Genomic DNA, 20,867 nt, shown 5'->3' on the forward strand with positions numbered 1-20,867 from the left:
TTTTTAGTTTTCCTACACACTTGTATAGTTGTGTAGATAAAATCCCTTCAGAAGCCTAAGCCAAAACCCATATAATCTAGGCACCTTGGAATAATAAGAAAGAGAAAAATTAAATCAAAGATTGGAATTATACATATGGAGATCGCGGTTTCAGTCATGTAATGATATCACTCAGCAATAATCTTCTGGGAGAGATAGTGAACGACAATGAGAATTCAACGAATGTAGTGCATGTTACGATTTTCTTAATGGTTAGATATTTATTATTAGTCATCAATCACCAACAGAAGATTTGAATCCCAATCAACATTAATATCGATACATGTTATTTAAATTGTTTTGTATTGTTCCAACATGAAGATTGGTCTAAGCAAGCAACTTTTCTAGGATTGGATATTGTTTTGATTTAAACGAAAAAAATCATAAATTTATAAAATGACCAATATGTCTAATACAATACTGATACCATAAACTATGAATAACAGTTTTGCATGTATCAGATCATCACGGTGGATGGTGGTTCAATTGGGAAAGAAAAAAAAAAATTCATCGTGGTTGATCTCACTGATACACCCACTACTGTGACTGATATTGTTAATTTGCATGTATTAATACTACCAACGATACAGAAAACTACTATGTTGTTGCTTGGAGTCTTATCGGTAGATTATATATTTTCAAAAGGGCACAAGTTCGAGTCTCATATCTTCACTTTGCATCCAAACCTATCTTGTAATTTTTCTTGGTAAAAAAACCTATCTTGTGACTGATATCGTCAATTAATAATGTAGTTATTTAGAACCTTGTAACTAAAGTGTAAACTCTCAAGAAATCTCATGTTCTAAGGGCCCGTTTGATAACGTTTCAAGAAACGCGTTTCTGCCATTTCTGTTTCTAGAAACAGCAAAAACGGAGCAAAAAGCGTTTGATAAAACTGTTTCGTTTCACTTATTCTTAGAATTAGAAATATAAATTTTTACTTATTTATTGTTCAAGAAACGATCCAAGCGAAACAAGTTCTTGTTTCGCCATTTCTGGAAACGACTTGTGGCAATTATTTCACTGGTTATCATCGACTTCTAAAAACATGACTTATCAAACACCTTCAATTCTGTTTCTATTTCTAGAAACGAAAATTTATGTTTCTGCCGTTTCTTGAAATAGAAACGACAAAAACATCATCAAACGGGCCCTAAGTCTCCCTGCCCTCCCTATCCCTAACCAATCCACCAGCAAGATTAATAAATTTTATCTCTCTACAGGTCTCACTTTCCTAGATATAACACCAAAGTACATGCATCTTGAAAAGAAATCCCCACTTTCTCATGAATTTACCGAGAGTCAAGGTCTTTGATGGCTCAACTTTATTCTAAATTTGCTGAGATAGTCAAAACAAATCTGGATAAGAAACATTTTTCTTTTTTTAACATGAAAAGCACTCAAAACTGTTGCACTGTTGCACTGTTGCGCACCGTTTCATGACAAAATTGGACAGCGAACGATCAGCGTTGATGACTTGCCGGGGCCCATCCAACAAAGGCTGTTTGGTGTTTATGTCCTTTCGTTGGAGTTTTAGAGAGGGGACCCCCACATTTATCGTTCAAAATTACCACCGTTGGATGCCAACTGTTTTGAAAACAGAAAAAACACGTGTCTTCATCAAGGTCTGTCAATCTGGAATCTGCACATGCCGTACTTCTGCACCACACCAGAAAAGGCAAGCGTCAAAATTCCAACCCTAATAAGTAATTACCATTAAAAAAAAAAAAAAAAAAAAAAATTCTCCCTCTCTCTCTCTCTCTCTCTCTATCAAACATTCCTTCATGGCTTCATCTACACCGGTTGTGTTACTCCATACTCCATAGTTAAAATCTGAATCTCATCTTATTGCTACCATCTATTTCTCTCTCTTCGTCTCCGTTTATCTCGCTCGTCCTGTGTTTGCATGTTCGTTCTTCACATTTTCGGGTGTTGGTGATCTCTCCCTTCGTCAGCCATGGCGGCCAAGAAGTATTATGAATACTTCTCAAAAGCTTTGATTGATGAGGTTCAGAAGTGGGGTGGCATGAAACAGACTGGTGTTGCCTTGAGATACATGACGGAATTTGGGTCCAAACCCACTGAAAAAAACTTACTCATTTCTGCTCAGTTCCTCCATAAAGAGCTACCCATAAGAATTGCAAGAAGAGCCATTGAGCTTGAGACCTTGCCTTATGGTTTATCTGATAAAGCTGCTGTTTTGAAGGTTTTTCACTATTTGATTGGCCTCATTACTTTCTTCTCATTCTCAATTGTGTTTAGTGGATTATTATTGTTGGGTTATAGCTGCAGTAGATTTTTTTGGTGGGGTTTTCTGCATGAATCATCTGTTTATAATGTAGCCTTCCTTTATATGGTTTTAGGATGTTTGATTATTTATGGACATTTTCTTGTTTGTCGTGGATTTTTGTGTGATAGTGGTTATGTGGTTCCGTTCGCCCTTTCTCTTTTTAATTTTCCTTAAATCGCTGGCGACTTTTTTGCTTTGATCTTCTTATGCATGTTGCATGAGACTTTTTTTTTTTCCAAGGCTCCCTCTGGATTCTGCTATTGTCTGTGAGCTTCCAGTGGATGTTGCATGGAACTTTTGGCTGCTGTAAGGGCTTCCTGTTCTGTTAGTTTGTGGGCAGAGTTGTGTGCTGGTTCTGGTGTCATTTTCTGGATTACTTGACTTAGGTTACAATTGGTGCAGCATTTTTCTGATTCCTTGGATGGATAAGTAACCTTGGTGTTTAATCCCAAAAGTCTGTGATTTTAGCTTCCAATTGATACTTTCCTTAGGTTGTTGAGAGATGATTATCTGAATTGGCACATGGGAAATTGAGGCTACTACTTGTCTAGAAATTCTAAATCTTCTAATAGATTCTCCGAGGTTCTGCAGTATTTTTTGAATTTAAGTTTTATTCGGTCCTGTTCTGCATAGTGCAAAGAGGTATAAATGTCTATCTGTTAGATCTTTCTGAACTTCTCTGCAGACATGAATTTTGACACTATAATTGTTTTGGTTTCCCAAACAGGTTACAATTGGGTTCAGCATTTCTGTAGATTCTTAAGATAGATTTGGTTCCTCCAGTGTTTCATGGTGGCTCTGCATGTGATTTTAGATTTCATCTTTCTAATAGCTTTATTACAGGTCTGTTGGCTTTATTCATACCATGTGTTGTTGGGAAATGATCCTTTGAGGATTTTGCAGTAGATTCAATGATTTGGCATAGGTCTGTTAAGACTAAAGGTTTAAAATCATTTCATCTGACTTGTTTCAGTATTTCTATTATAGGTTCGAGATTGGTACTTGGATTCTTTCCGTGATCTTCGAAGCTTTCCGGAGATCAAAGATACAAGTGATGAGTTGGCATTTATGAAGATGATTCAAATGATCAAAGTAAGGCACAACAATGTGGTCCCCATGATGGCTTTGGGCATTCAACAACTGAAGAAAGACTTAAATCCAAAGGTCGTGCCAGAATATCCAGATGAGATTCATCAGTTTCTTGATCGTTTTTACATGTCAAGAATTGGGATCCGCATGCTCATTGGTTAGCTTTTTCTTTGTTAAGTTCCCAATTATGCAAGCATTTGCCTCTCTTGTCTTCTATAATTTTTTGATGTTCTCAAAAAAATTCTATGACATATTTTTATGGACTTTACTGACCAGATTTTGGATTTTGGGTGAAACTCAGGGCAGCATGTCGCACTACACGATCCCAATCCACAACCTGATCGTGTAGGTTACATACATACTAAAATGTCTCCTGTGGAGGTAGCAAGAAGTGCCAGTGAGGATGCCCGTGCTATTTGTTTGCGAGAGTATGGGAGTGCACCTGACATTAACATCTATGGTCATCCTAACTTTACGTTCATGTATGTTCCTTTTTTTTCCATTTGGTTGAAGTTTAGTAAAATTTTTCCGGGGAATGTAGCACTCCTTTTGATGTAGACTTGGTCATTCGATTGGGGTCTAAGATGCGCATGTACCTGGCACATATCCAGGTTTGTTCAATCTTATATTGAGCACATATAACAGAGATCGACCAACGGTGTATGGGGGACTAATGGCCATCGAGTTGCTAACTTTTAGGAGGATGTTTCAGATTCTTTCCAGAATCGAGTTGGCCCATGCCGTGACTGAGAGACCCTGGACTGATATGGTCTCCCATCCCCTTCTCTATTTTTCCGTTTATTTTTCAATCGATCTCTGCATGGAAATTTGTTGGTGGTCTAAAGATTACTCAGGGGCATTCATCTGCTTCTGAAGGAGATGATCGATCTCCTATTCTGTCCTGAAATCGAATATCAACTTTTGGCCATCAATTCTACATCTAATGAAAGCGACTCGACTGAAAGATCTGAGGCATTGGAGCACCTTAATGTCTATTCTGGAATTCTGAGATTTTAACCTATTTTCTGCCATATGTTATGATTGGTTGTTGTGATTTGTTAATTGAATCTGAAATTTATTGATCATGTTTAAGATCCTGCCTGGGGTTAGGTCATTCATGATCCAACCTTACATTACCTTTCCTGGTCTTGTCTTGTCATTCTTTCTCTAGTTTCCGGTTCCTTTTCACATAAATTTATTCAATTATTATTTGGTAAATTCTACCAGAAGTTAAAAATTTAATCTTTCATAGTGGCATAGGGTTTTTGTAGCACAGAGAAAACTATCAAAAGCATGGCAGCATGCTACATGATCTACTAATGAATTTTTTTGGAGCATGGCTTAGCTCTTGACTTTATAAGTTAAAAACAGCAGTTGCAGAAAACATTTTTTTGAATTTGTGGTTGATACTGACTTGGATTGATCCTAGCTGATTTTGAATTGGATTGGGAGTAGGTCATCCAATCCACCAACAGAAGCTGATGATTCTGCCAGTGCATTAGATAATCCATTTTTTATCCACTTTGGAAAGTCTCCAATGATCATTGAATACATGAACTAGGATGCCAACTATTTGGAGTTGCATTAAAAGTCTTTTGATAGATCTGGCAAACTGCATTCTTGTTTTGGTTCTTGGACTTGTGAACAGATGATAGAAATGTTTAATCCATCTAAGTAGACTTAATGAATTTCAATATTTTTTTGAGGATGTAACAGAGCCCTTATCCTTCAATTCTGTAGTACATTTATATTGTTTGCTTCTGTAATAGGTATGTTCCAACACACTTGCATCTTATGGTTTTTGAGTTGGTTAAGAATTCCTTGCGTGCTGTCCAAGAGCGGTTTATGGATTCAGAAAAAGTTGCACCTCCCATCCGAATAATAGTTGCTGATGGAATTGAGGATGTTACAATAAAGGTATCATCTGATACCTGGAAATTATTCTTCTGATATATGTATTTGAGTAGGGAAAAGGCTTGGTGCATTGAATTGTACTTCTCTTGAGTATTGGACAATTTGTTTTGAGGCTTTCTTTCAGGTTAAACATTGAAACACATTTCCAAAACCAGTGTTGTGTTACACCTAGATTTACGTTTTCAGTTCGATGGATATAAACTTTGCAAACTAACAGCTTTCATATACTAATTTTATGGGAAATGACATATAGTAGATAATTATTTTAGTCAATTCTTGGAAGGATTGGTTGTCTGAATTTCAGTCAGCTAAGCCCATAATTTTAGATGAAGGACAAATTCTTACATACATACATATTATATATATATATATATATATATGTTTACAAAACTAGATTCACACAGCCAACCACTGCTAGTTGGGATAAGTTTTAGTTGAGTTGAGTGGAGTGAGTTATATTTCTGTATATTCGAAATGAAAAATAGTTTGGGTCCTAGGAATACCTTTGAAAAATAATTATTTTTATATGCTTAGTAAATTGATTCCCTTCATATTGCAGATCTCAGATGAAGGAGGTGGTATACCAAGAAGTGGCCTTCCCAAGATATTTACATATCTTTATAGTACGGCAAAAAACCCATTGGAAGAGCAATCAGATCTTGTATCAACTGATGGGGTGACAATGGCTGGATATGGATATGGCCTTCCAATAAGTCGCCTCTATGCTCGATACTTTGGAGGCGACCTGCAAATTATTTCAATGGAAGGATATGGTGAATCCAATGTCTTCCTTATCTCTCTTTTATTTTTCATAAAATTAAAACATATGTTGCTATCCTGTCAGTTAGTCAGTGAAAAAAATTAGCAGTTCATATTTCTTTCACTATCTTTTCAATTCAGCAGGTCTTCACTGCATTTGGAAAAGTGAATCTTTGTCTTTTTATTTTAGACAATTCCCTCGCCCTCTTCTGTTAAAACCAGAACCATTTGTATTTTCTTACAGTTTATCTTGTTTTGAAATGCTTTCTCTCCAGTGATTTAACCTTTTAATTTAATTATACCACTTGAGTTCATATTCTCAATCTGTGCTTAATTTTCTTGAAGAGTTATTTTGTGTCAATTATTGATATGAACTGTTGGGCATTCCACAAACATGGAAATAACTGAATGTGGATAGAGCACTAAAATTTAAAAAGAAGTTACTTGATCATTTTATTCTTCTATTGTGGTCACAATATAATCATAGATGTCTAAAAGCCGTGTAATTTTAATTTCAAATGGATATTTCTGAAATTCGTTATCTTCACTGTTCTACTATTGTAGCTGTTGATGTTGAAGGTAAGTAAATCTTCTGAACCTTCTTTCACTTTGTGTACTGCTTGCATTAGGTTCTGCAATTTGTGCGAGTCACTGAAGATGGAATTTGTGTGCAATTTAGCTTCTAAGTAACTTTCGGTGCAATGTAGTGGATGCTTTCCTGCTTTAAGTTTCAACCATTCCTTTGTGTTCCTAAAGCATCAATATTTTTTTTATTAGCTTAAGCCTATTTTAATTTTTTTTCTAAAAATCCAGGGATCTTGATGGTACTGCCATTTGGTCTCTGGCAAGGGAAAAGATTCATTAACAGTTCTACTGCAAAGAAAAAGTGATATATTCCTCTATTGCTTTATGATATATGAGTGACTTAAAACAGGGACTTGAAACAAACACTCCCCCAACCCCCCATCCCCACCCCAACAAAAAATAAAATCTGACATAGGGATTTTGTGATCATTAGAATGCATGAGTCTGACCAAAACCTATATATTCAAGCTTGCTTAAGCTATTTCAATGGTAGCAGATGGGCTGTTATTGCTTAAAACTTTGCAGGATCTCTTTTTCACTATATAGTTTTTGCAGAGATACCCCAAAAGATAGCTATGAAGAATTTCTTTCAAGCTTTCACTTTATATGATGTTTGGTTTAACAGATTTTGGATCTATAAAAAAATGTCTCTAATGGTGACCCACACAATGGAGGATTAGGGCCATATCTTTTAGTTGTTTTCCCTATTGAAAATGCACCAATTTTTTTTGCGAGCCTTGAGGGAGAATTGGACAATTTTCTAAATGCGACTCTAAAGGCCAACTTTTTCTTGATCTAAGGTCTATAGTTGATGTTTAATATGGCATGTATAAATATGCCGGCTGATATTTTGGTATTCTGGCCTGTTGTTTTCAAAAGCTTTTTTCACCAGATTTTTGTGTGTGCGTGTGTGTGATTAAATATATTTAAATTAATCTATGGAATTAATGTTTAAAAATGACTAGTTACCTATGTTATGGCAAGAGAAGGCACCAAATTAGAGTCTCTAAAGTGCTCTTATAGCGATTTCGGTGCTGTATGTTGCTGATAGTGACAACTGATTTGAGATTCTGGCACTTATCGCTAGAAAGAAAAATAATGTAGCTGAAGGGAGTCATTTATATTCAGTGACTGAGTTTATTTATCATTATTATTTTATATAGCATATTTTTGTGCACAATGTGCAAAGAATATCACAATTCTTTTTATAAAAATGCCAAAGTGGGTTGGGGGGGAGGGCTCCTTTATCTTCATTGAATATCTGATGTTTCATTAATGGAAGAATAATTCCCTTGGGATATTTAAATAGTACAAAAACTGATATCAGAGCTAATTTCAGATGTAATATTGATACTTCGATCAGGACTGAAAACTGAAAATAATTTAAATTTTAAATACTTATACCTTGAAATTGCCTATGTTGGAAGTATGCCACTAAATCAGGTTGCATTTTCAAATGTCTAGTGTTTTAGGGGCCTATTTAGTTAACTTGGTCTTACCAAGATATGGTTCACATATTGAATGGTAGTAATTAAGTCGGGCGTCTGAGGAAATAATGCGTGCATTATATGTTATTCCTAGTAGCACCACCATGCATTTGTTTTAAACAACTTGCACATGTCAAAAATCTGCATTCTATTGCAACTATTTTCTCAATGAAATTTGCTAGACTGACATGCTCTCATGCCACATGCAACTTAGAATGGTGCAAATGGGCAATTCTTGACACTTAAAAAAGGGAGAAAGGGAATGATCTTTTCAACTGATTTCTGTTCTCCTCCATTCCCATTAGATGTGGCAATGGCCTGGCAGAACCACCATGGCTATAACCAGCATCTGTCTCTACCCTATACTTTTCTTCTTCTTTTTATTTCGGTCCTTTCTTGAGCAAACACAGGATTATTTCTCAAAGGGATTGATTGTTGATGCCAACACAAATTGGCATAGATTCAGACTCTCATGGAAACTATTGATTGCAAGAGAACCCAACATATTCTGTACCATTACATCTCACTTAGTGTGCACAAATATGGGTACCACCCTGTCAATCACCATCCCTTGCATCTCTCTCTCCCCCTCTTCTACTGTTCTTTCAATTTTGGGTGTTTATTAATTGCATTAGAGGGGCCTCATTAGTTGTTACCTCTCTGGAACTGCTAGACCTACAAAAGAAGGATTCATTGCCAAATCTGCAAATAATAGTGTCTGTTGAAGATGTTCTTGGCTATCACCTTTCCTGCAGATCAATTTCCAGGGCTGTCCCAAAGATATTAAACTTAGCTTGTGGATTTCTTTCTTTCTTTCTTTTTGGTTGGGACTTGGGAGGGTGGGGGAGTAGGGCTGGGGAGAGCAACGAAGCAAAACTCGTAGTGCGAGTGTTGAGTGATTTGGTTGGTACACATGCCCTGCAGTCATTGCATCATGGTGACAGGCTCATAACTGAATTCTGTTCATGTCATTAATTCTTCATTGTTGCTATTGTAGGATGACTGTTATGTTTCAAAAAAATCATCAGTTATGTTAATTCTCAACACAAGTTATCCATGCTACTGAAGTTCATTACATACTAGTTTGCTGTGATCGGTATTTTATTTACTCTTTACCTCTAAAGACATCCTCTTATCAAGATCTGTAATGTTTTTCTACAGGGACTGATGCCTACCTTCATTTGAGTCGTCTGGGAGATACACAAGAACCCCTGCCATGATCCTAGGCCCTGCTTGAATTTCAGAGCTCTTATTCAAGAAATATGAAATGGGAAGGGCCTGCCCTGTCATTGATGTAAGCTGGGTTAGCTTACAGATTATTTTATCCTATATTATGCTGAGTTGCAGCATTCTTGTACATTCTTTTTTCCCATTCCTATTTTATCAGGTACATAATGCTCCATTGATTTAGGCATCTGCGTGTCTGGGATTTCGCCAACTCATAAATTGCATTGGCATGCATCCATCTGTTTATATTTGAGGATCACCTGTTGTCTCAAATGAATTTGGATGTGAGAGATTGGGTAGTGGTGGATGTTATGGATGACCTACAAGATTGGCAATAACTGTGAAATGATTCGTAGTTGTGATTGCTCCCTTGAAGCCTCGTTTGAGGCATAACAATGGGATTCAAAGACCATTCATGCCGTGCAAATTTGAATTGTATAGAAAAGAAAGTATTGGGAATAGCTCATGTAAGAGGAATGTGTTTTTAAGCAAAAGATCTCTGGGTCTTCTTTTCATAAAAAATTGTTGCTGTTTGAGAGGGAAAAAGATGCAAATTTTGGCTTCTAGGCATAAACCAGTACATAGAGTGGTGAATGACCAAATTTTCATATTCATGCTTCCTTGGTTGTTTCTAATATAGAACCTCTTTAGAACAGTTCCTTCAGTTCTGTCCTCTTCCTGGTTCCTCCCTATGGGTCTCAAGATCAATCTGGAATCTGCTAACCAGGGTTCAATGGAGATAAAACTTTGTTTTGTTTGAAGCACTATCCAGGTTGCAAGCATCTAAAGATCAAATAGATCAAATGTGTGTGTGTGGGGGGGGGGGGGGTCTGATAAACCATTGAGTCATGGACTCTGTTTTATGCAGACATTCTAAATATAGCAAAGAATAAAGTACTCTGAAGAATCAAAAATGAATGAATTGTTGAGAGTTTAAGAGGTATTTGGTAGTTTACTTGCCTAATCCCTGCAGTTATGTCATGGGTTCTTGAATTCTCTTTGTAGGCCAGAAGAGTTAGTTGAAACAGAATTCATTAGTCACACACTGTTTGTTTGCCACCCTGAGGAAAGGAGTCATCTCCTTTGAAAACTTAAACCCCAAGAGCACTATTAATTTTGGGAAATTGAAACCCATGGTGTCGGCATGCAGATTCTTTTACACGCCCTGTCACATTCACTCATAGATCCCTTATTCTTTCGGAAAAAAATCCTCTGTTTTTCTCATCCTTGTTTTTCCTTATTTTGTTACCTCCAGAACACGACACGTGAACAACTTTAAGATCAACGCATCGGATGTAATAATCATCATCCAATCTTGACCGTTGATGTTAAAATTGTCCACGTGTCGTATTCTGCATGTAGCAAAACAAGGAAAAATAAGGATGAAAAAAACAGAGGATTTTCATCCCTTTCTTTCTCCACATTAAATGTCCCCTATTTGACGGTTCATCACCGACGTAGATTCTTCTACACGCCCTCTCACATTCACTCATGGACCCCACACTTTATATAATTCCTCTATCTGACGATTCATTACCGACCGACGTAGATTCTTCTCTATGCCCTCATTAATTCATGGAGCCCACACTCCCTCTCCATATTAAATGCCCCTTATCTGACGATTCCTCTCAACGTAGGTTCTTTTCCATTCTCTATCACATTCACTCATGGAACCCACACACTTCCTCCATATAAAATGCCCTTTGAAAAAGAAAAAAAGGGAAGAGGCAGTAATAGCTTTAGGTTTATTAAGAGGATAAGAGTGATGAGGAAGATCCTTATTGGAATCTCTTTCCTTTCACGTATGTGTTTTAGGTTTAAATATTTAAAATTTGTATAGATAGCGAACCTACGTCTATCTTCTTCTGAAAACGCATTATCTTACCCAAAGTTACTATTGGATAAATGATTCTTGTATGGGGCATAATGTTTGCTAACGCCTTGTAAAATAATCTATCTACCCCATATTAGTTGAACTGATAGAAGATACTCATTGGGTGTTTTCTATTTGCACATAACCTCTGCCATGGAGTAGGAAACACTTTCCCTTTTTTATTATATTTTCACACAAGAAAGAAAGAAGGGCATAAACCTATAAACTAAGATTATTTATAGACTCCATTAAGTTTGCCACTTGCATGTATGCCACTATGGCTTTGTATTACTTTGTGATGCAGTTCAGCCAGACTTACGATTTTAGGTATAGTATTAATCAATTTATATCAATAATGGTCATGACCAATATCGGTATGATATTGTGACAGATCGATGATATTAATTAAAAAATTATATATATATATATATATATTAATTTCTGAATTTTAATCCAATTTAAACCTATTATTCCGATATTGATGCCCATTTTGTGCATCAAAACTCTAGTCAAACCCAAATTTAATTGTTTCAAATTTCTAGTCTATTTTCAATATTTTTGTCATAGTTTGACCTTTTTTTTTTTTTTTTTTTTTTTCTCATCTCATTCAAATTTTAACCGTTTTAACAGACTATCAAACAAAATCTTTTTACCATTCTCATTTTAACTAATTATAGCCAGAGAGTCAGACCTGACCCCCTTAGCACGGTCTGATCCGGTCAGCAGCCTAAGTTTCAAGGTCCCCCATCCATCAACCCATGCGACAATGACATGAGGTCTTTTGATCCCTATGCCGGGGTATTTTCATCAACACGCAAGACCATCCACGTCTTCCAATTAAAAGAAAATGGGAAAAAAAAAGGAGACCCTCCGCGTCATCGGCACTTAAACTTTTTCTTTGAAGTGGACCACTAGGCTCTCTAGGTCCACTAATATGTTCTTTCCTCCCTCCTTCCTAAGATTTAAAGAACAACCAATAATGGTCTTCTCCGAAAGGGTCTTGCCTTGGACTCAACCAAAGTCTGTCCGTGAATCGAGTTAGTAGGTTCGACCGGGTTCGATCAATTAGTAATTATATCTTGATCAGTTCGTTTATAGCCAAATTATAACCCAATTACCATGACCCTCATTATTAGCAATAATTCAGCAGAGGATTGGTCTCTCTCAATTCTGATCTATCAGAATCGATCCCAAGAACCCTAGACTCGGCCCTCAAATTTGAAAACTCAATGATTCTAAGGTTTATTAGCATGAATCGATAATTAGTATCAGTTGCGTGAAGCAATGCGAGCTTTAGTTGGCCAACCACTATATAAGTTGCTGGCGGAAAAAGCTTGAAGAGCTTCCCTTCATTCATTGTTAAGCCAAGGTCACAGGTCTCTGAGTTAGCCTGCGTTTTTTTAAAGAATCCTACACGCATGGGCATACGGCCTCGGAGACATTCCCTTTTTGCCTGAATGGAACATAGTGGCATTGCCCATCTCTTTCTCCCCTCCTCCTAGGGGGCTTAATTGGACACACAATTATCTTGGTCTCCCCCATATGTTTGTTATAACGAATGAAGGGGAGACCATCGACAATAGCAAATGTCTGCGCCGCATGGCACATAGCTGGAAGTTAGAGGGCCTGTACAACCTGCCTAACCCTTCGCTCAGAGGGACCTTAGATTAGAAAGTGCCTTCTAAACCACTCGACAGAATGGAAGGGGCCTATGTATTTGCATGACCTGCAAAGTTGACGCCACCTACACCCGGAGCCAATCCTGATTCCTGATTGATTTCAATTTGAATCAATTGATTTATCAATCCGATTCTCAATTTTTGAAACCGTGCTTATTATAGATTAATGATTGATTGAATAGAAACATGTCCATGTCCTATATCATTGATGGATACAACTTACGAGACATGATACAAGAAAAAAAGCATATCCATGCCCTAACTTACGAGACTTTATCACCTAAACGGTCCGATGGGTTCGTAATGATATGAGGACCAATTAGGTCTGACCAAAATTGACCTGATCCGACCGGTTGACACCCCCTCCGAGTTGGTGAATAAATTCGAAAATTCAAGAGATGGCAACCTCACCGTCCGGTCTTCCTCTTTTCTCAATCTTTGTGCATTCCTTTCTCTAAAAACAAAGTCTATAAATCCCCACCCAAAAGAAAATCAAAACCAAACACAAACAAGAAAACCCGACTCCTCATCTCATCTACTCTTCATATAGTGTCTCATAAGAACAAGACTGCCCAATTTAATTTACAGAAACAACAAAGCAGAGACAGAGAGAGAGAGAGAGACAGGGGAGGGGGTGGGTGGAAGAGAGAGAGAGAGAGAGAGAGAGTTTCATTTACAGATTGACTGGATATTACCAATATGGGTGGTGGTGGTGGTAGAACGACGTCGATGGCCGGAGGAGGAAGTGGAGCAGAGGAGCAGTATGTAAGAGCGAAGACGTCGGTATGGTGGGACATAGAGAACTGCCAAGTTCCGAAAGCCTGCGATCCACACGCGATCGCACAGAACATAAGCTCCGCGTTGGTCAAGATGAACTACTCCGGTCCCGTTTCCATTTCTGCCTACGGCGATACTCTCCGTATTCCTGCCTCCGTCCAACAGGCCCTATCCAGCACCGGAATCGCTCTCAATCACGTCCCGGCAGGTATTTTATTATTTTTTTTATTTTTCACTCCCAACTCTAAAACCCTAATTTTTTGTTAGATCTCGCTTGAAACTTCTCCTAATCCTGAAGCGGTTTTTATTTTTACCTAGACTACGGATCTTTAATGGACCTTCTTCCAAATTTTATTCTTCTTTTTTGTTTTCCTTCAGTATCTGGTTGAGATCAATAGATGTCTATATAATTGCTTGGACTCGGAACTATTATTCTGATTGTTAAACTCCTGGATTTCTGTTTTTGTTGTTTTTTAAATTGTTAATATTTATAGATGGAAGTGTTGTTGACTAATTCGTTTACATTTTTGTTGGTTGATACTAATTCGGGTATCTCACTAATTTCTGAACATTCATAGTCTGTTGATTTTTCCATCTGCCATTCGTATCCTCTGAATGACCAAATATTTCTGCTCCTTTCTTGCAGAATCTCAAACTCTTTTTTTGAATTTTTGCTTCCTATAATAACTTGGACCTGACTTTTAAAGCTTAGTTGAATGAATGGTGGTCAAATTTATAATCTGTAGCCATGGTTTCTGTGAGTACGTGTTTGACCTAATCTATTAGAACATTCTATTATCATCATTTGTGTATTTGCTTGTGTGATATTCTTTGATGAGAAGTCCCATCTTTTATTTCATTTTCTTGAGATCCATGAGCTTCTTTTGCATGCAACTGGTACGTAGTGTTCACACTGAAGCACAATATGCATATTTGACACCCAGTTTTTTTCCCTAAATGTTGAGCTTTTGAATGTGGGGAATTGAGTCCTTGGCAACTGGGGTTTAAAGCTTTGTTGCCAGTTGCCATGGCATGATACTTAATGTAATGGACAGATGATGTTTCACATTGGTGTCACCACCTAATGTTCCTAGAGGAGGAGGCATGAAAGAGGAAACAAGTATTAAGTTCCAAGACTTCCATTTTTTGGTTGGTTGTTTTTTGACCATTTTGCTATTCTTTATGCTAGCTTTTGGAAAACTCTGTGATGCACAGATGAGTGGAGGGAAACATGTGTGGCTATATGTCCATGACATTTGGATGCCAACTAAGCTGCCACCTGTAAAGTATCCACCCACTTACAGAACTAAATCTATGATTTCAATCACCATTCTATTGTCATTTCTATTTCTGTTAATACATGCTTTGTTCCTCTTTATTCATCTTGCTTATGTCTCCCAGTATACAATTGAGATATTTCTGCCCCTCTTATGTCTCATCAAATTGTCATATGTGATTCTATATTTATTCTGTTTTGTTACTTCCGTTCTTCTGTTATTAGAAACATCTGTTTCTAATCATCATATCTCAAGCTCTTTTTATCACTCACAGATTGTAATCGTAATAGTGTTTGTGGATTTTTCCATTTCTTAATTTTCCCATTGGTTCAGATACGTCCTTCTATGTTATGCTTTAATGTACTTCTAATATTTTTACATGGCCTTTGCCTTATCCTTTTGCCATGATTTCTAGAGATCAGTGTGCTCAGCAGCATTTGATGCCTGGATGCTTAGCAGCAATGCATCATGCCTAGGGATTGTTGTCGAACACAGGGTCTCTTTTTTCCTTTAATGAGCCAATCTTATGAACCTGTAAATTAGAATTAGTTGTTTAAAGCTTTTAACCACTGGCATGCTAATTTACAGGTGTTAAAGATGCCAGTGATAAGAAGATTCTTGTGGATATGCTGTTTTGGGCAGTGGATAATCCTGCTCCTGCAAATTATCTGCTGATTTCTGGTGATCGTGACTTTTCCAACGCACTCCATCAGTTGCGTATGAGGAGATATAATATTCTTTTAGCACAACCACAAAATGCATCTGCCCCGCTTCTTGCTGCAGCAAAAAGTGTCTGGCTCTGGACAAGTCTTTTGGCTGGAGGACCGCCGCTTTCAAATGGTGAATCATTGCAGTCTGCTTGTAGCAATGGTTTAACAAACTCTGACTTCTTACAAAGACCAACAACTGACCCTGGACAGATAAACCACTTTGTCGATCCTATTTCTGATAGCTCAACACCTGGAAGTCAAAAAATCTTCACCAACGAAAGGATTGGTGATAATAAAAATAAAGGGAGATCAATTCGGAAAAATCCAAGTCTATCCAACGTGTCAAGAACTTCAAGTGTGCCAGTTGGTATTCCAGGGGGTCAAACCAATGGAACCGCTACCCAACCTGGGTATGCACAATCAAAGCAGTTCAAGGAAGCACCTCACGAATTCTTTGGTGCTCACAGGGCTAAAGCCCCCTTAAGTGGGCCTATTCCCACATATGTTCCAGGCAATCCTGATCCTTCCTGGAACAATGGAATGAACTTCCCTAGCAATTATCAGCATCAGTTTCCACAGCCAGTTAGGCCCGTCAATATCCCAATGCAACGTTCTTTCCCTCCGGGTAATCTGTTTGCTCCGAATTCTCATAACTATCAATCTCCTCAAGTGCCTCCTACCTTTACCTCTGTTCAGCCTACAAACGTCCTTGATATCGGTAAACTGAATATTTCTGAACAATCTAGCAGTGTTCACAATCCGAGTACTTTTCAACAACGAAATGTGGGGGAGCCCAAACCAAATTCTGTTATGGAATCTTCAAACCCTGCAGGTTTAAATGTTCACAACACCCCACCATTTTACCATGACCAATTGAACAATAGGTATCCTTCTCGTGGACCGGAGTTCCCTCCCCCGTCTTCCTCTCCAATGTGTAGTAACCCTGTACCCAGTAATGGTGTTTGGGGAGCCCCAGGATGCCCACAGCCTTCTGAGTATATCCAAGGCCTTATAGGGGTTGTATTACTTGCCTTGAACACCTTAAAAAATGATAAGATGACACCGACTGAAGCAAACATTACCGATTGTATTCGTTATGGAGATCCCAAGCACCGAAATACGGATGTTAGGAAGGCCCTGGACTATGCCATTGACCAGCAAATGGTAGTGAAACAAATTGTAGGTGCATCACAGTATTATGTGGGTAAGAATGAGAAACTTTGGAAGTGCGTGAACCCTATAGGCGGTAATCCTAACCATTATCCAAAAACGATATGGGATGGAATTCAAAAATTTCTGGCTTCCTCAGTTGGGCGCTCTGCTATGATGGCTTCTCAATGCAGGTAAAGCTTTTCGCAATGCTGACTCATCTTTGACTTCTTAAGCCTATATGCTTGATGAAATTTTTTATGCTTTTTCCCTTTTACTAACAGGTATGAAGCAGCTATTGTCCTAAGGAAATTGTGTTTGAAAGATCTTGTTCTTGGTGATATACTCAAGATTTTGAATATGCTTACAGAGAGTAAGAAGTGGATTGTCCCTCATCAGTCGGGCTGGCAGCCAATTACTATTACTGTTGCAGAGACTGATGCCGATGTAGGTACTAAATCTAGTGCTTGATTTCAGAGAGGCACAGTCGTGGTGGAGGGTGCCTTTACGTTAGTAGTAGATACTATCATGATGGATAAAAGGAGGGTCTCCTACCGGTAATGATTGTGGATAAGTTTCTTCTTGTTGTAGTTATTACAGAAGTTGGACGAAGCAGCCAGGGATTCTATTTTCTTCCTCTATTTTAGTTTTGATTCTTGGTGGAGTTCTGTGCTGGTATCAGTAGGAAAATGGAAGGTGTAGTACTTGGAAGTGCTGCATACATTACAGAAATAACAACCCGTATGAATCATTGCTGCGGTAGGTAGCTTTATGAGATTATGAGGGTTTCTTCTATTATGAGTTCGATTAAATCTTGTGCCTCAGTTTGTGGTTCATTGATCGGCCTTTATCATCGTCTTCATTAAGTGGAGTTGGTTTACACCATCACAGAGGAAGTTCAATGCCAGCAGTATAAACCTTCAGGCTTCAAGCGAGTTGGTTCAAAATGGTCTAGTCTCAACATTTAACCTATCGAAACAGGGTAATCGGGATGATGGCATGCTCCTGATTCCATCTTTAAAAGCTCTTGGATCTAGTTCTATTGGTAGTGGTTCAGAACTTCCAGTTCCTGGTGAAGATTAGTTCAGTTTGTGTCAACTTTCTCGACGGGAGGTTTGAAAGTTTACTTTTGCCAAATTAAGAAACTCATGACCGAAGAACAAAAGGCCAATTATGTGATCTATTGTGGAAGTCTCAAAATAAAGTTTGCAATAGAAAGAACAACATTTTAAGTGTGTTTGGGAGCCTCTTAAGTGTGCAACAGAGTATATATGAGGAAGAGCATATGTATGTGATTGGTATTGTGTTAGTGAAGGCACCAATTGGGAGCTGATTTACTGGCAAGAAAAATTTACACCTTTTTCATGTTAATTTTAGTGGACTGCAGTTGATTATCAACTTGGAAACTGTCGTGTAGCATCTATATATGATGCAGTAGTGTAGCATCTGTATACGGGCGCAGTTAAGTCATTGAAAACGATGAAGTAGTGGATACTGGTTTAGATGCTAAAGCATTCCTCCTTTTAAGTTTAATCTTGGTATTTGGTGAGAGGTTTATTTCTTTGATGCTTGTTATATCATCTGAAAACCAGAAACTGTGTAGTGGATACTGTTTTTGAGGCTGAAGCATTTCTTCTTCAAGTTTAATGTTGGTATTGAAGTTTATTTCTTTAATGCTTGTTAAATCTTCTATTTGTAGATAGTTGTCTCTTCCTCTGGGAAGAAAATACATGTTGGACCAATCTTGCCGGATCTCGTGTATTGCATTCTTTTCATGCTTATGACATTTGTTACCCAGGGTATGTGGAAAGCTGAGAGATGTGGTGAACATAAACTATGGGTTGTGAATGGGAACAGATTGCTTGGTCCCTTTGGTAAAAAAGAACATACATTAAGTGGGTGGGGTGGAAGTGGGTTGTGTGTTGGGGAATGGGTTTCTGTCTTGTTCTTCCTATTAAACTAGGTTTATTTGGAATTTTTTTCATCTTTTTTGGAGAGGCAAAGACTAATGCTGGGTATGGATTTCTGCTACAAATATGTTTATCTCTGTGAGTGTATTGGATTCATTCTAGTTTTGCTCAGATCTTTTTCGTCTTCATTAGTTTCTCCATTCCTATAGCTGTAGTCCATGGAATTATACCTCCACGGCTCCGCATGTCCAAACGGACCAAACCGTTGACATCTTACTCTGTATAAGATCCTTTTTGGAAATACTAAAACCCTGACCTGCTGCTGCTAAGCTCCAAGATTTCTCTTTTTCTGTACTTTCTTCATTGACTATACTTCTACGCTAATTGGGCATCCTTCGGCACCGTTTGATAACGATCTCAGAAACGCGTTTCTGCATTTTTCTGTTCGAAAGGGAGAAACGGGGTAAAAAGCGTTTGGTAAAAGTGTTTCGTTTCACCTGTTTTTAGAATTAGAAATAGAAATTTATAAAAATTTATGATTCTAGAAACGTCCCAGACGAAACAAGTTAAACTTGTTTCTGCGTTTTTGAAAACGAGTTGTGCCCAACTAATTACCCCCGTGCCTGATAAAAGTGCCTTATCAAACTGCTGCCCAGACCCTTCATCACGCTTCTCCTCTGAAGTAAAGAACAACAGTGGAGGTGTACTCCTCTGCAACTCCTCCTCAACCTCACGCTTCAAATATCTTATGCAAGTCTCGTGAATCTACTACTGCCGTGAACCCTCTTTAACCAATCTGAGCTGTCTTATCACCTCCCAACTCGTGATTTTTCTGCAAGTTGTGAAAGGGTAAAGCAATCGTTGGTTTTCTACAAATCTGCAAGATTCTTCTTCGATACCTCTTGTCAACCTTCAAAAACCTACTTGCAACCTCGAATCTCTCTAGATCAAGCTCCAGTTCCCATATCCCTGTGCTACTCTGGAAAATTCTGCAAGATACTCCCCTGTTCTTCCCAAGTTCCATTGAACCCTAAAATGCATGCGTGTAAAGGATCGAACAGCTTTAAACAGTGCTGGTTTTTTGAAACGGTTTATGTTCCCAGAAACGGTTTATCAAACACCCAAAAATCCGTTTCTGGAACAGAAACGTGAATTTATATTTCTACCATTTCTGGACACAGAAACGGCAAAAGTGTCATCAAGCAGTGTCCAGAAACGGTAGAAACGTTATCAAACAGTGCCGAAGCATTTCCCATTGAATCATAGAAACAAAAAGGAGGATTATAAAGGTTGAGTGGCTCTATCATTGCTTGATTTTTATCCTATGAACCTTCATGTAAATTTTTTTTTTTGGGTTTATTACTTGGGCATCCATTGTACTATGATCAGATTGCTGAATATCCCAAAAGTTTGAAAAGCTTACTTGAACTCCCATGAAACCTATGCATCTATTTCTCTCTCATTCTCTCTTCCCTGCTCACCGCTGCAACCCACACCACAGCAGCACCACCCCTTGCATCTCTCCCATCTCTAATGTTTTTTTGTTTTTTTTTTATAAAACAAAGAAAATATCATTAATACCATAAGAGAATGTACATCGTAAGAGAGTGGGTAGGGAAGAGAGGATCTCTTGGTGAGAACCCAAAAAGCCAAATGTTTTAAAAATGTTACTACATCATCATTAGTTGTTGTGAGATAGAAATTTAGTCAAAAGAATCTGAGTAACAAAAAAAAAAAGAAAGTATTTTTCTTGAAGGCCATGTGGCCGTCTTATGGTTAGAAAAAAAAAAAAAATTGCAGATCAGCATAATCGGTCCTAATATCTCCTGTGTCTATCCCTCCTCAGAGCTGTTGCGCATGTTTTACTCCTATGAACAGGCCTCGAAGGACTACTGAGATGTTGAAGAAATGATATCCAAATCATTTACAACGATAATCACTCACCGTCTCACCGTTTGACCACTCCTTATTCTTCCTGCAATAACGACATCTCTAAAAGCAATAGACTACTGGTACCGATCAAGCAACAACAGCCTATTGATGTCAAAATCAAACACAAACCAGAAGAACCCTATAAAATCCTGTAAGATTTTCTATTAGGT

The 20,867-nt window shown here is 37.9% G+C and overlaps 2 protein-coding genes across 4 annotated transcripts; both read left to right on the top strand.

Moving 5' to 3' along the window:
* The first annotated feature begins 1,811 nt into the window (after positions 1-1,811).
* On the top strand, positions 1,812-9,577 carry LOC122058206 (pyruvate dehydrogenase (acetyl-transferring) kinase, mitochondrial-like). Of its 2 annotated transcripts, none has more exons than XM_042620764.1 (6): positions 1,812-2,245; positions 3,317-3,575; positions 3,720-3,900; positions 5,188-5,335; positions 5,892-6,105; positions 9,325-9,577. In XM_042620764.1, the coding sequence occupies exons 1-6, from the start codon at positions 1,997-1,999 to the stop codon at positions 9,381-9,383; spliced, it is 1,110 nt and encodes a 369-aa protein (XP_042476698.1). In that variant the 5' UTR covers positions 1,812-1,996; the 3' UTR covers positions 9,384-9,577. The 2 variants fall into 2 exon arrangements, with proteins under 2 accessions (XP_042476698.1, XP_042476699.1); XM_042620765.1 differs by lacking the exon at positions 1,812-2,245 and adding an exon at positions 3,050-3,172.
* Positions 9,578-13,435: 3,858 nt separating this feature from the next.
* On the top strand, positions 13,436-18,529 carry LOC122058179. Of its 2 annotated transcripts, XM_042620717.1 has the most exons (4): positions 13,796-13,927; positions 15,412-15,492; positions 15,585-17,049; positions 17,140-18,529. In XM_042620717.1, the coding sequence occupies exons 2-4, from the start codon at positions 15,465-15,467 to the stop codon at positions 17,324-17,326; spliced, it is 1,680 nt and encodes a 559-aa protein (XP_042476651.1). In that variant the 5' UTR covers positions 13,796-13,927; positions 15,412-15,464; the 3' UTR covers positions 17,327-18,529. The 2 variants fall into 2 exon arrangements, with proteins under 2 accessions (XP_042476650.1, XP_042476651.1); XM_042620716.1 differs by lacking the exon at positions 15,412-15,492 and having other exon boundaries at positions 13,436-13,927.
* The last annotated feature ends 2,338 nt before the right edge of the window (positions 18,530-20,867 follow it).

Source organism: Macadamia integrifolia, chromosome 12 (genome assembly GCF_013358625.1).
Source record: "Macadamia integrifolia cultivar HAES 741 chromosome 12, SCU_Mint_v3, whole genome shotgun sequence".
In the NCBI taxonomy this organism is placed as follows: Eukaryota; Viridiplantae; Streptophyta; class Magnoliopsida; order Proteales; family Proteaceae; genus Macadamia; species Macadamia integrifolia.

Coding starts and splice junctions, on each gene's coding strand:
- LOC122058206 (XM_042620764.1), top strand. CDS start 1,997: ATGGCGGCCAAGAAGTATTATGAATACTTCTCAAAAGCTTTGATTGAT. Junction 3,576..3,719: donor TGGGATCCGCATGCTCATTG/GTTAGCTTTTTC, acceptor GGTGAAACTCAG/GGCAGCATGTCGCACTACAC. Junction 6,106..9,324: donor TATTTCAATGGAAGGATATG/GTGAATCCAATG, acceptor GTTTTTCTACAG/GGACTGATGCCTACCTTCAT.
- LOC122058179 (XM_042620716.1), top strand. CDS start 13,642: ATGGGTGGTGGTGGTGGTAGAACGACGTCGATGGCCGGAGGAGGAAGT. Junction 13,928..15,584: donor TCTCAATCACGTCCCGGCAG/GTATTTTATTAT, acceptor GCTAATTTACAG/GTGTTAAAGATGCCAGTGAT. Junction 17,050..17,139: donor ATGATGGCTTCTCAATGCAG/GTAAAGCTTTTC, acceptor TTTTACTAACAG/GTATGAAGCAGCTATTGTCC.